Source organism: Macaca thibetana, chromosome 12 (genome assembly GCF_024542745.1).
Source record: "Macaca thibetana thibetana isolate TM-01 chromosome 12, ASM2454274v1, whole genome shotgun sequence".
Taxonomy (NCBI): Eukaryota; Metazoa; Chordata; class Mammalia; order Primates; family Cercopithecidae; genus Macaca; species Macaca thibetana.
In genome coordinates this window covers 125,222,288-125,235,371 of record NC_065589.1, presented here as the reverse complement: position 1 = coordinate 125,235,371, position 13,084 = coordinate 125,222,288, and the positions used below count along the sequence as shown (strand labels likewise).

At 52.6% G+C, this 13,084-nt stretch overlaps 1 protein-coding gene across 1 annotated transcript in view; it reads right to left on the bottom strand.

The window, feature by feature from the left end:
* The window catches only part of MYO7B (myosin VIIB), a 101,076-nt gene that overhangs the window by 16,606 nt on the left and 71,386 nt on the right, over window positions 1-13,084 (bottom strand). Inside the window, exons 22-27 of the mRNA XM_050752579.1 lie at window positions 11,907-12,086; window positions 11,080-11,289; window positions 10,782-10,946; window positions 8,480-8,557; window positions 8,202-8,329; window positions 724-850 (exon numbers count right to left, since the gene is read on the bottom strand). Of these exons, the coding sequence (XP_050608536.1) occupies window positions 724-850; window positions 8,202-8,329; window positions 8,480-8,557; window positions 10,782-10,946; window positions 11,080-11,289; window positions 11,907-12,086 (888 nt within the window). The remainder of the gene's footprint in view (window positions 1-723; window positions 851-8,201; window positions 8,330-8,479; window positions 8,558-10,781; window positions 10,947-11,079; window positions 11,290-11,906; window positions 12,087-13,084) is intronic.

Sequence of the window (13,084 nt, the reverse complement as noted above, 5' to 3'; positions counted from 1 at the left end):
GTCACAGAAAGATGTTGTTTCTTCTGCCTTGGGGTGGGGAGGGACAGCCTGGAAGGGTTTACTGGTGTCAGGAGCAGCCTGAGTGCCATGTACAGATGGCCTCAGTGACCGTGGCTCCTGCTGTCCCCCAAGGGGACATGTGAGAAAGTGTTTTCTGTTTGATCATAAGAACCCTGTAACACCAGGAAAGACCAGAAGAAAATATTAATAGGAAGTTACCTCTGCGTGTGGGGATGGATCTTTTGGCTTTAGATGTTCTGGATTTTCACATTTTAATTTTATAATCAGAATTTAAAGGTATATCAAATCAGTGAAGCTTGGGGCTACTAACACTCGGCCAGCCCACCTCCATTTTCAGTCCTAAGAACTAGAAAGAGGCGCCGAGGCCCATCTCCAGGCAGGGCCCACTCCTGGACACCTGTCTTTTCAAGGCCCGTGTCATCTACCTTCTCATTTTAGTCTTGAAGTGCCATCCTGGCACCTGAGCCAAAGTGAAATGACCCTGCAGACCCTGCATAGGGGCTGGAAGAAGCCAGGAGCAGGGTCCTCTTTTCCAGATGGGGAAACTGAGGCCTGTAGAAACACAGGCATGGCTGCCCATCTGTCCTGCAGGAGCAGGAGAAACGGGCCACGGACTGGGATTTGTGGACCTGCTCCAGGGCCAGGGGCTACCTATGCTCCCACCGTAACCTGCCCCCTGCCCGCCCTCCCGGACCCTCTCACCTTCATGAACCTCTCTGAAGGTGGGAAGCAGCCGAGGCAGAGGCTGAGCAGGATCCAGCCCCGCGCCACACTGCTTGTTTTGAAGTTCTCTGAGAGCTGCTTGCAGATTTGGCAGTAAATCTCATCCCTGAAAGACACAGACCATTGGGAGAGTAGGCTGGGGGCTGGAGAAGGAGAGGAGACAGGGGTACCTGGGCACACAGCTCTTCTGCACCTCTGGGGGGGTCCCATAGGCAGGGCACCTCTCCAGCACTGGGGCCATGCCCAGCCTCCTCTTCTCTCAGGACAGGGCCACCAGGCTCTGCATCCCTACTCGATTCCTCTCCCATGGCCTCTGCTCTCGGTCCTTTAGGGTGGGGCTGGGCTTCAGGAAGGAGCGGGTTCTCCAGCCACAGCCCTGTCCTCAGCAGCTGCACCCTCTGCACAGCCCATCTGCTCCCAGATGTGTGGGATCCCCAGCCTCATGGTGAGATCTAGCCTCACAATGATGATGTTCATTTCTCCCTCTGCCTTGAGGCCCCACCTCCCTCCCTGAATGCAGCCCCTCCCCTCCACAGCAGAGAGAAAAGTGAGGACTTCATGGGAACCACTCAACCCCATCTCTTGACCCTTCCCACTCCCACAGTCTATGGAGCTTCCCCACTCCTGGAGGGGGTGTGTTGGGGGCGGTTCTCTCCTGCGTCCTTCCCCATGGACTCAAGCCTCTATCATGCTATAAAAGTGGCCCATTAGCGCCTCAAATCCCGCGTCTCCAGAGGCCAGCATCTTTCCCCTACTACTCCGTGGTGTGCTGGTAAACGTTCATCAACCAGCTCCCCAGGAAGGAAAGCATTGGCTTATTTCTGTGGTGTAAATGTTCCCACCAAAGCCAATGTCAACCGCGACACGACATCACCTAACAGAGTTGGGAAGCAATGTGCATGGCTGCCTCTCTGAGTTCCTGCATCCCTCCTCTTTCTGCACGCTACAGGCATCACCATCAGCCATTCACTCAAACTGGAAATCTGGGGGTCATCCTGGAGCCCTCTCATCCCTCCATTCCCCCAATCCAACCGGCCCCCACCATCCATCCAGCTCCCACAATCCAACCAGCCCCCAAAACCCAACCGGCCCCCATCATCCAACCGGCCCCCACCTCCAACCAGCTCCCACAATCCAACCGGCCCCCATCACCTAACCGGCCCCCACCATCCAACTGGCCCCCAAAACCCAACCAGCCCCCACCACCCAACCGGCCCCCACCTCCAACCGGCCCCCACCATCCAACTGGCCCCCATCATCCAACCGGCCCCCACCACCCACCCAACCGGCCCCCACCATCCAACCAGCTCCCACAATCCAACCGGCCCCCATCACCTAACTGGCCCCCACCATCCAACCGGCCCCCAAAACCCAACCAGCCCCCACCATCCAACTGGCCCCCACCACCCAACCGGCCCCCACCATCCAACCGGCCCCCACCACCCAACTGGCCCCCAAAATCCAACCGGCCCCCACCTCCAACGGGGCCCCACCATCCAACCGGGCCCCACCACCCAACTGGCCCCCACATGCTGCCATCTGTCTCCTGCATGTTTCCTCTGTCCCCTCCTCTTGGCTCCTGTTCCTTGGGCAATTCCTCATCAGCTCTCTCCGGATCTCTGTAGCAGCCCTACCTGGCCTCCCAGCCCCAGGCTCCATCCTGCCACATTGCCAGGGAGGTCTTTCTGGAAGTCAAATATGATCAAGATCCTCTCTTGCTTAAACCTTTCCCCACTTCCCTTAGGATAGAATCGAAGCTCCATGCCCCAACTATGGCAAATTACTCAGAAATTCCAGACCCTATGGGCTGTCTCAAGGGTGACTATCGCAGGCCGAAAGAGTGAGGGTGGCGATCAACTCAGTATACCGCTGAAGGCTCTGTGAGTAAACAGCAAACTGTTCTCATAAAAGCAGAATGTTGGCAACTGACAAACTGTGTCTGCCGCCCAGAAGGATTGCTGAGGGCAGGCTACGACCCAGGTACAGGTGTTTCTTGTGATTAGCTACAGGGCACATCTGAAGCCTGTTAGTAATCATATGAACCTGTGATCAATTAAGCAGCTGACCAACTGTTACCTCCTCCTCCCTGCTCATGCTACCCAATAAATACTAAGAGCTGAAGAAGCTCAGGGTGGGGAGCCCTTCTTCCCCTGGCCTGTTCCTTTAATACTGCTTCTTTTGTCTTAAGTTTTCATTTCTACATTCATCCCCCTTCGTTCCGTCTCGTAATTATGGTCTCAAGTAGTGACAGTACTAACTCTCGTAATGACGGTCTCAAGTAGTAACAGTGGCAAACTGCGGCAAATGGTGTCTGGACAGGGACACAACAGGGACAATCAGGGACAAACAGACCTGAAGGGACCTGCAGGGACAAATAGAGATAAATAGGGGTAAACAGAAATAGAGATAAATAGAGACAAATAGAGATAAGTAGGGAAAGACAGGGACTTGGAGGAACTAACAGGGACTATAGGGACAGACAAGGATAGATAAGGACTAGCAAAGACTAGCAGAAATTTGCAGGGACACACAGGAACAGATAAAGACAGATAGGTCCTACAGGGACTTGAGCGAGGAAGGTCTGCTGGAGCAAAGAAAAAAAAGCCCAGAAAAAACTAAAAGCCAGGCGAACGAGAACCCCGTTTCAAGTCTGCTGGCAGCATAAGGTTAGTGCTCTAAAAAGGTACTGGTCAGCGTCCTAGAGGTACAAAGAACGGGAAGTTTTTGAATCAGGGTAACATGGGGAAGAATTTGGTTCTTTTCTCTTTTTTGTTTGGAGTTTGGTACGTACCATCTTTTTGTCATTATTTCAGGGTTTGAGAGAATTTTTTGCCCCACCTACAGCACCTGTCGAAAGTGGTGAACAGGAGAGGAAGGATGAAAATTGGCTTGTACCATCTTCTTTTGTGGCTACAGAAAGGCTAACTTTAGCTTTGTCTTTCGTGGCTTGTAAACGTGCGCTGGCACCTGTGAGATGTGCAGAGGACTTGGGAGGTTTTCTCAGAGCTTGTCAAGATGTGGGAACTGAGCTTCACTGCTATGCAAATGTCGACTCAGGCAACGGCTAATTTGGTAGCTGACAGATCTAAAAGAAGCCAAAGGGTTAAGCCCTGAAGTGGGAAAATGTAAGTGTAGGAAAATTGGACATTTCAAAAAAGAACACTGCCAGACCTCTGGGCAAATCCTGTAACACAGTTCCTCTCTCAACAGAAAAAATGCCAAGACTGCCCTCATTACAATAAAGGAAATCACTGGGCTCATCAACGCCACTCACAATTTCATCAAAATGGCACTCATTTCTCACCTGGAAATAAGAAGGGCGCCTGGACCCGGGCACCTCAAACAATGAGGGCATTCCCCGTCCAGGCCACAGCTCCGTTTCAGGGGTGGGTCTCCAGAGGTACACTGATTCCCAGAAATGCCTGGAAACGCAGGATTGGATCTCCCAGGCAGAGTGTGTTTCGTTAACTGGAGGAGACTAACTCACTAAGATTCCCACTGGTATTTGGGGACCTTTGCCAACAGGATACGTGGGATTAATGTGAGGTAAAAGCTGTATTAACTTACAGAGCATTATTGTAACCCCAGGAGTTGTTGATTGGGATTGTGAAGGAGAAATTCAGGTGGTGGTGATGTCACAAGGCCTTTGGGTTTTTGAACTGGGAGAATATTTACTTAACTGTTGCTTGTTCCCTGTAAATTGTACCCTTCTCGACGTAAGAAGTGAGGAGGTCAGGGATTTGGAAGTACAACTAGGAGAGAGATGTATCTATCACAACCCACAGCATCTAGTAGATCCACTTGTGCAGTGTGAATTGAAGAAAGTAAGCTTTGTGGGCTTATGGATACGGTCTCTCATGGTAATAGATCTTGAGAATTTTTTTTTTTTAACTGAGTTATTGCACGAGAAGGATAAACTCTTGATTTGTTTTCTCTGTGTCTTCCGTTAATCAGAAAGAGCCTGGCTCTTGCTATCAATGGAGTTTTTCCCCGCGGTAAGTAACCAAAGGGGCAGAAGCTGAGTTGCAGCTTGTGAAGCGGATGCTTCCCCAACGGCACGCGTCCCGGCTGCAGCCACAAAAGCCTTTGCTTCTGTTTCAGTAGATTCACTAACAGGAACGAGGGTATGCTTGTGTTTTCACAGGAACTGAACAAACCATGTGGGTGCCCTCAGGTGTGTGCGACCATGCAATGGGAGACTGGAGGGACCCATGGATCCCAACCGTGGGCCTGGTTCCCCCAGCACCAGCTGAATGCGAAGACGGAACACACCACCGACCGGCAATTAAGGGCTGCTCAGCCTGCAATTGCCTTTCTCAATTCAAAAACAAAAAGGGAGAGAGGTTGTAGGCTGAAAGAGGGTGGTGATCAACTCAGTATACCACTGGAGGCTGTATGAACAAACAGCAAACTGTTCTCATAAAAGCAGAATGTTGGCAACTGACAAACTGTGTCTGCTGCCTAGAAGGAATGCCAAGGGCAGTCATGACCCAGGCACAAGTGTTCTGATTATCTACAGGGCACATCTGAAGCCTGTTAGTAATAACATGAACCTGTGATCAGTTAAGCAGCTGACCAATGGTTACCTCCTCCTCCCTGCTCATTCTACCCAATAAATACTAAGGGCGGAAGCAGCTCAGGGCGGGGGCTGTCTTTGTTCCCTAGGACTCCTTCTTCCCCTGGCCCCTTCCTTTAATATAGCTTCTTTTGTCTTAAGTTTTCATTCCTACGTTTGTCCCCCTTCCATCTCATAATAACGGTCTCAAGCAGTGACAGTAGTAACTGTAGTCATGACAGTCTCAGTAACCACGGCAGTCTGTCACAGGTGACCTGTTACCCTTTTCCTCTGGCAAACACCCCTCTTCCTTCCTGGCCCAGGTAGGCACTAAGGTCACTCCTCCTTGGTGCCCCTATGGAGCCCTGAACAGACCTCCATCTTAGCCCATACGGGTGTTGTGAATTTCCTGGTCCTCTTGTGCCCCCCAACTAAAGGGTGAGCTCCTCCAGGACAGACCCAAGTCTTCATCTCTGTCCCCAGCCCTCCGGCTAGGGCCTGACCCAGAGTGGGTAACGAGCGAGTGTGTATGGAATGTGTGACAGATGTGGAACGGGGCATCTGCTTTGGGAATTTCACCAAGCCCCCGCAGCCAAGGACAAATGGATGCTCACATCCAACATTCTAAGGAGACACATTCTTGTGGGATTGACTAAAAGGTGGCAGAACTAGTGCAGCCACCAAGCCACCTCCAGCCTGCATAAGGGAAGATAAGAAATTTGGAATGTGATCCTGGAAGGGACTTCATGGGGGTAGAGAGATCTGTGGCCCATTTCTACTCCCTGTAAGTGATGAGGGTGGTGAGGGGGACCCCAGGAGAACTGCCAAGAGCGATGGGGGCTGCCAGAGAAGAGACCCATGTCACTCCCCATCTGATGCCTGCTGAGCTCCAGAAGCCCATTTGCCACCTCCCAGGGTACTAGAATAGAGCCTGTTGACTGAGTTCTTGCCAGTGCTTGACTTTTGTACCCTGGAGTTAGGGACCTCCATGAACAAAGAGATTAGTGCCTGCTTGCTCCTGGAGAATTCTGAGCCCATCCTGATGGGCCAGGAGGAGAGAGGACAGGAGACAGGAGCTACACATGTACTGTATGGTTGGGCAGGCATGAGCTTCCTGCTGACCAAAAGATGTCGTGGAAGGAGCTGAGCTTCAGGCATCTAGATGGGATCCCGCACAAGCAGGCAGCCCATTTTCTAGAAGACCCCAGCGGGAAGAGGCTGTGGGATGTTCCACTTCAGCCTAGAGGCAGTAGGAAGTCTCAAGGGATCAGTGTTGGACAGTAGCACTGCTGGACACCAACACTGTATGGGAGTGCCCATAGGGAGTGTCTGAAGAACCCAAAGTACACATCATTCAAACACAACTTTTATATGTCTGCCATATTGGAGGGTGTGGTGGCCAGTAAGGATTAACCATGAGAGAAATAGAACCAGCTAAGTCAAAAGACTTGGCCAGCTAGTGTCATGCAGGCAGCTAAAACTTGAGTAGGAGCCCTGTAGTCTTACTGGCTTGAAGAACCAGAGGAGAGAGTTTGGGGTACCCACAGCAGCTTGAAAGTGAGAAAGGAAATCTTGGAATAAAGAGAATCAGAGGAGTCCTAAACTTTGCACATAAAATCTTCCCAAATCTCTGGTTGGCCCCTGACATGCATGGTAGGGCAGACTCCAGGTACTCTAGCCAAGGCTAAAATAACTAAACAGGGATTCTAGCTTCTGCTCATCTTGGTGGAGACAGAGTTTGAGTCCAGCCAAGGTAGTTGCCTCCTAAAATAAAAAGTCAATGCTCTTTGAAAGAGTATAACAGAATCCAGAGTCTCTAACATATCATCCTCAATGTCCAGGATACAACCCAAAAGTACTAGACTTATGAGGAGAAAACAGTCAAGTACCACATATATGAGGAAACAAACACACCACCATTCTCAACAGAAAAGACAGTTAATAGAGACTGACCTTGAGATGACCCAAGTATTGGATTTGCAGAAAAGATTTAAAAACTACTGTAACTCTGCTTAAGGATATAAAGGAAACAATGCTCATAGTGAATGAATAAATAGGAAATCTTGGCACAGAAATATAAAAAAGACCCAAGTACAAATTCTAGAACTGAAAAATACAATATCTGAAATAAAAAATTTGTTGGATTGATATGACAGCAGACTGGGGAAGACAAAAGATCAGTAAATTTGAAGACAGATCAATAGAAACTATTCAATCTAAAGAACACAGAGAAAAAAGAAAAGATAAGTGGACCCCTAGGTACCTGAAGAACAATATAAAATAATCTTACAGAGGCTTAAGTAGATTTGGAAGGAAAGGAGAGAGAAGAGAGAATGAGGTAGAAAAAATGTGAAGAAATAATGACCAACAGTTTCCGAAATTTCGTTTAAAGTATTAACCTAAAGTAGTAAGTGAACCCCTAAAACACAGTAGTCTGTCCCTTAAAGCAGTGAACAATCAGCCTCTGTATCTTTGAATTCTGCTTCTACGCATTCAGCCAACACGGTGGGGAACTGCAGTGTTTGCAGGCTGACTATACATGTTTCTTCTAATTGGTATAGAAACCCATTCCTATAAAGCAAATTGTATATAAAGCACAAAATATATAATACAAATGAGGAAGCCATTCATTTACAGGGCCCTACACTACAGCCTGCTCTAAAAGGAATCGCTGGTCCATGATGACTCTTTTCCTAAAACCGGGTTTTACTCATGGCTTTTTAAAAGGCAGAGCACATAGAGAACCCTCGGTGGCCATGACATCTGCTGTCCTGAGACCCAGCCTGCAGGCTGCAGGACAGGAAGGTGTCATGGGGTGGTGGGGGAGGCTGTGGCCATGGGCTGAGAGCCAGCAAGGGGATCTGATGCTCTCAATGGGGCTGGGATGGGAGTGGGCACTGACCTGAGGCTGGGCCGCAGGATGGCGTAGCCCACAATGAAGTGCACCTTCTCTAGGTTGGACATGGGCCGGTCTGCACCAAGGCCATCAGGCTCCAATGTCTCCTCTCCAATGTTCAGCTGGCTGGCCACCTTGAAACCCAAAGGCAGCCATCAGGACAGCTATAATTCTCCCCATCTGCCAAGCAGGAAACTGGTGCACAGGGAGGGAAGCAATAGACTGGAACCCTGCAGCAGGCCAGCAGCAGAGCTGGGAGCAGAGATTCTGTGCCCTGGGCTCACCTGGCCCGTGATCCGGGAGGACCGCTTCAGCTTCATGGAGGAGATATCCTTGGTTCCTTTATCCTTGCGGCCAGATCTCTGTGGAGAGAGACAGTTCCCTCAGGAAGGTGAGCCTGGGCTCACCTCAGTGATGCTGACCCCACAGCCCCCTGGGGTGGAGCACATGTCCCTTTCACCCAGCCATTTCTTGGCCCGATTTATAAAGCACCATGCAGTCCCTCAGCTCGGTGGAGCTTTGCCACACACACAGGTGCATGTCCCATCCTCACTTCCAGGTGTGGAATCAGAGGCTCAGGGAAGGCAAGAGACTGGATAAAAGCTGCTCAGTGGGTCACCAGTCCCCAGGGAGAGGCTCAGGGCTGTTCTGATCCCAAAGCTTGTGCCTCTCCCCAGTAAACCCCTGGGAGGTGGGACTGGGTCTGCGCTCAGGTGCTTAGGAGAGCCCCAGGCCATGGTCATTCTCAGTAAAGATGGCAGATGAAGCAGGATGTCCTGCCACTGCAAGGTGCTCTGCCCGGGATCCGAAGAGCCAGGGTTGAGAGGCCGGGTGGGAGGGAGGGACTAGCTGTCAGCCACTACGATCTGTTGCTCTCCTTAGGCAGAGGCCGCCCCTTCTCATGATGGTGTAATGAGAAGAATTTGCTGCCAAACTTGGAGCTCCGTGTGGGACTGAGCTTGCCTGGGGGTCAGCCTGGTCGAGGGCCAGGCACTAGCTCCTGGGTGCGTCAAAGCTGGTTTACCGTGCAGGGGCTGGCCATGAAACACATGAACTGGCCAAGTCTGTGAGGACAGCAAGGCTTGCTGGGCTCACTGCTCTGTGCTTGGGGCACACCATGGGTACTTAACAGGTGCAGGACGGAAAACCTGAGATCTGACCTCTGGGAAGCCAGTCCTGCTTTCCCCCATGTCCACCCTCCAGAGGTGCTGGTTGGCTGGACTGCCTCCCAGAGTCTTTACTCTGAGTGGCTGCCAGCCTGCGAGGTGGCCCCCGTGATCCCTGCATCCTGAAATTCCTACCCTGTGTGGGCCCCTCCCACAGCCACAGGTATGTGACTTCCAAGACTGGACATTTGCACCTTCCTTCTTGCCTTCCTTCTTGGGTCGCTCACGTTGGGGGAAGCCACGTTGTGAGGATGCCCAGGCAGCTTTGTGAAAAGGCCCACGTGACAAGGAACTGAGGCCTCCCACCAACAGCCATGTGAGTGAGCCCTCTTGGGAGCAGCTTCTCCAGCTGTCAAGCTTTCAGATGACACCATCCCCACGGGACGGCTTGACAGCAACCTCATGAGGGACCCTGAGCTGGAACTATGCAGCTAAGCTACTCCTGACCCTCAGAAACTGTGTGAGATCATGAACGTGTGCTATTTTAAGCAGTGAGGTTTGGAGGGGTCATTTGTTACACAGCTATAGATATCTGACACACTCTGGCAGAGCCCATACCTCCAGAGATCAAGGAGTCAGGGCTTGGGCCTGGGCAGCTTCTCTGTAATTCCAGACAAAGTTGGCCATGTGATGGGGCTGCAGGCTCCTTTAGATTCCCATGCAGTTAGTCTGCACACAGGACCCCACAGGTATGGAGCTAAGTCCCAGCTGGTCACCTGGCACATGGGGCAGTCATGGGCTCCTGCCACTGGCAGGCCACTGAGTGCCGTCACTGCTGTGTAATTCCTTTGGACAGTTCTTGGTTAGTTCCACTAAGATTACAACATGGAAATGGACCTTAGGAAGGATTTTGATCAAAAATGGATGTGAATTAACTTTCATTAGAGGGCAGGGTAGACCATGGGTCAGGAGCTCGGTTTTTGAATTCAGCAGAATGGATTCAAAGCCCAGGTCCCATACACATGTCCACTGCAACTGGGGGCAGGTCATTTCAGCTCTTCGTTTCTTTAGCTATAAGTAAACATAGTCATCCCTACCTTGTAGGGTTGGCCCACCTGGGAATTGAATTAAGAGACGCAGCTGGCACACAGCAGGCTGTCAGTCAATAACACCTGTTATTATTATTGTTCTGTGCATCTGAATCTGGCTCAAGTCACACCCAATACTCAGAGTCCAGGGCACCCTTTTCATTAATGACTGTATAATTCAAACAGCCCAGGGAGGGGGTTCATGAGCTCCTGAGCATGACTCAAGACTGAAAGCACCTGCGCCATGGCCTGGGGGCTGGGTTTAGTGGGTGAGGCTGAGGAGAGGGCTCCAGATCTTGTCTCTCCGTCCTGTACAGCTGCCCCAGGGACTGGGCCCCAGTAGGCACCTGGCAGGTGTCGCCCTCCTCTGCCCGCTGCTGCCCCCCACTTGCCTGTGCAAATCTGCGCTGTGGAGCCTGGGCACCGTGCCCCCTGCCCAGCGTGTCATGGATCTGCCGCATCACAGAGCTGCCCTGCTGGTTGCTCCTGGCATACAGCACTGGCTCTGGGAGGTCGCCCATGAACCTCAGGATGACGTTCCACACGGCCAGGGCAGCCTGGGGAAATAAGACAGAAGGCCCAGTGGGAACCCATCGGTGACTCCAGCCCCTTCCTTCTTCCCCTGAGCCATAGCTCAGACCCCAGGCTCGGGGCTGGCCTGAGCCACTAGAAGCCAGTGAACCCTGGTACCAAGCAGTCAGCGTCATCTTCGTGGTAAAGCAGCGGGTATCGGAGGGGCCGCCGGATGTGCGTGTGGCTGGCTGATTTCTGGAAGTAAGTCACGGCGAACTTGGGGAAGGTGTACTCGGCCAGGCCATCCACATCCTCCTCAGGCTCCTCCACCATGGGGACTGTGTCCAGGTCAACCTCAGGCAGCTTCTGGGTCTTTGATTCCAGATCCTGGGGCCAGTGAGGGAGAACACGGGTCAGCAGGGCTTTCAGATACCAACCAACCTATCAGCTGGCTGTCCAGCAGGCCGGGCAGCACGGGGGCTGTGGCGTTACCCTGCTCCCTCAGGTGCTGGAGACCACCCATCCCCACATTCAGTGGGCTCAGGCAGGCTGCTGTGTGCCAGCACAGGGCTCTCTCCACACCCTGCTGGGCAGGGGCAGGGCTCCTCCTGCCCTCTCCCCTCTTGGCCCCATGCTCGGACACTGTCCCCTACCGCATGCACCATCCTCACCGCAGCTTCCCCAGCCACACTGCAGAGCAGCGGCCTCAAAGGTGCTCTGGGGGTGCCCGGGTGGGGTCAGATATACACGGGGAATGCCGTGTGACGGAGAGCCCAGTAGCATTGGTAGAGAAGGCTGTAGGAAGTCTTGCAGGTGGGAAGCCTGCCTGACTCAAAGACTTTGACCACAGAACCCACGCACGCTCCTCTTGTCCGTGCAGGACCAGCAGGCCTGCACCACACACTTGGCCACCGCTCTGGCTTCTCAGGGAACCGAGAGATGGGCTGAGTTCACGGACAGGGCAGGTTTCCTGGGGCGGATTGTGGACACCAGGCTTGTGTTACCTCAAAGCGCGGCGGGGCCTGGCCCTCCTGGCCCCCAATCATGGCAGGGAGGAAGCCGAACACCTTCTCCACCATCTCCGTGTCAGTGACGGTGTCGTAGATGGATTTGCGCTTCTTGGCGGGGAGAGCGCCTTGGCTCTTCTGCCCCTCGGCTGGGATGACCAGCGGCGCCTGCATACCCTGCGGGGGAAGTTTACCAAGCAGGGCTCAGGGGGTCCAGCCCTGCCTACCCCACAGGGCAAGCACCTCCCAGAAGCCAAGTAAGCCTCATTCTGCCATCATTTGTCCAGATCAGTATTCTGCTCTGAAACAACAGATTTTAACAGCCAGGGTGGTTGGAGATCAACCAATCAGAGCTCCGGAGAGGGGAGGTTGCTGGCTTGTCCCTACCCTCAGATGGTCCTTAAGGCACCCCTTCAAACTCCAGGGACCCCCTAGGAACCCAGCTGCACAACCACTGCTCAGGACCACTTGGTCCTTTCATTCAAAGGCATCAAGGGTCCACCAGGACAGGTCCCCAGGGGCTGGAGTAATGAAGTCACAGATCAGATGGCTTTGCAGCCAGCTGGGGGCGCGCGGGTGCAGAAGCACGCTGCTGACATGTCTGCGGGTGCATCCTCTCACCTGCCCTGTTCACTGTGTTAGCAGTGTGCTCCGTAGACCAGGTTTTCATTCATGGAGCAGAAGTCAATGTCATCCTGGCCCCTTTGCCTTATCACAACTTACAAAGAGCCAAGTATGAAGGTTGAGTCTCGAGTATTCGATGGAGAAAATGGGGTTATTTTCTTGGTGCTGTCCCCCTGCTCCCTGTCCTCCAAGCCTCCCAGATACTCAGCAGCTCCCCTTGGTATTAATATTTCTCTGTCCCCTGAGCTGTCATACACAGCCCAGTAGCCAGGGCACTTTGCTCTCTTCCATGGAACTGGGCCTTTCTCACCTTGTCTGGCTCAGGTTTGTTGTACCTTCCAGGGGACTGACAATCCCTGTCCCAAAACTCATCTCCAAGGTGAAAGGGAGGGGACCTGAGCTCATCTTCCAGGTTCAAGGCTAAGACTATCCCGTTGACCTGCTGCCTCTCCCGTGCTATACCCTGCGTGCTCCTGGGTGGTGGCCACGGCTCCCCAGCCATTGCAGAGCCACGTAGAACTGACTGAACAGGGAGAGGGGGGCGTGTCTCT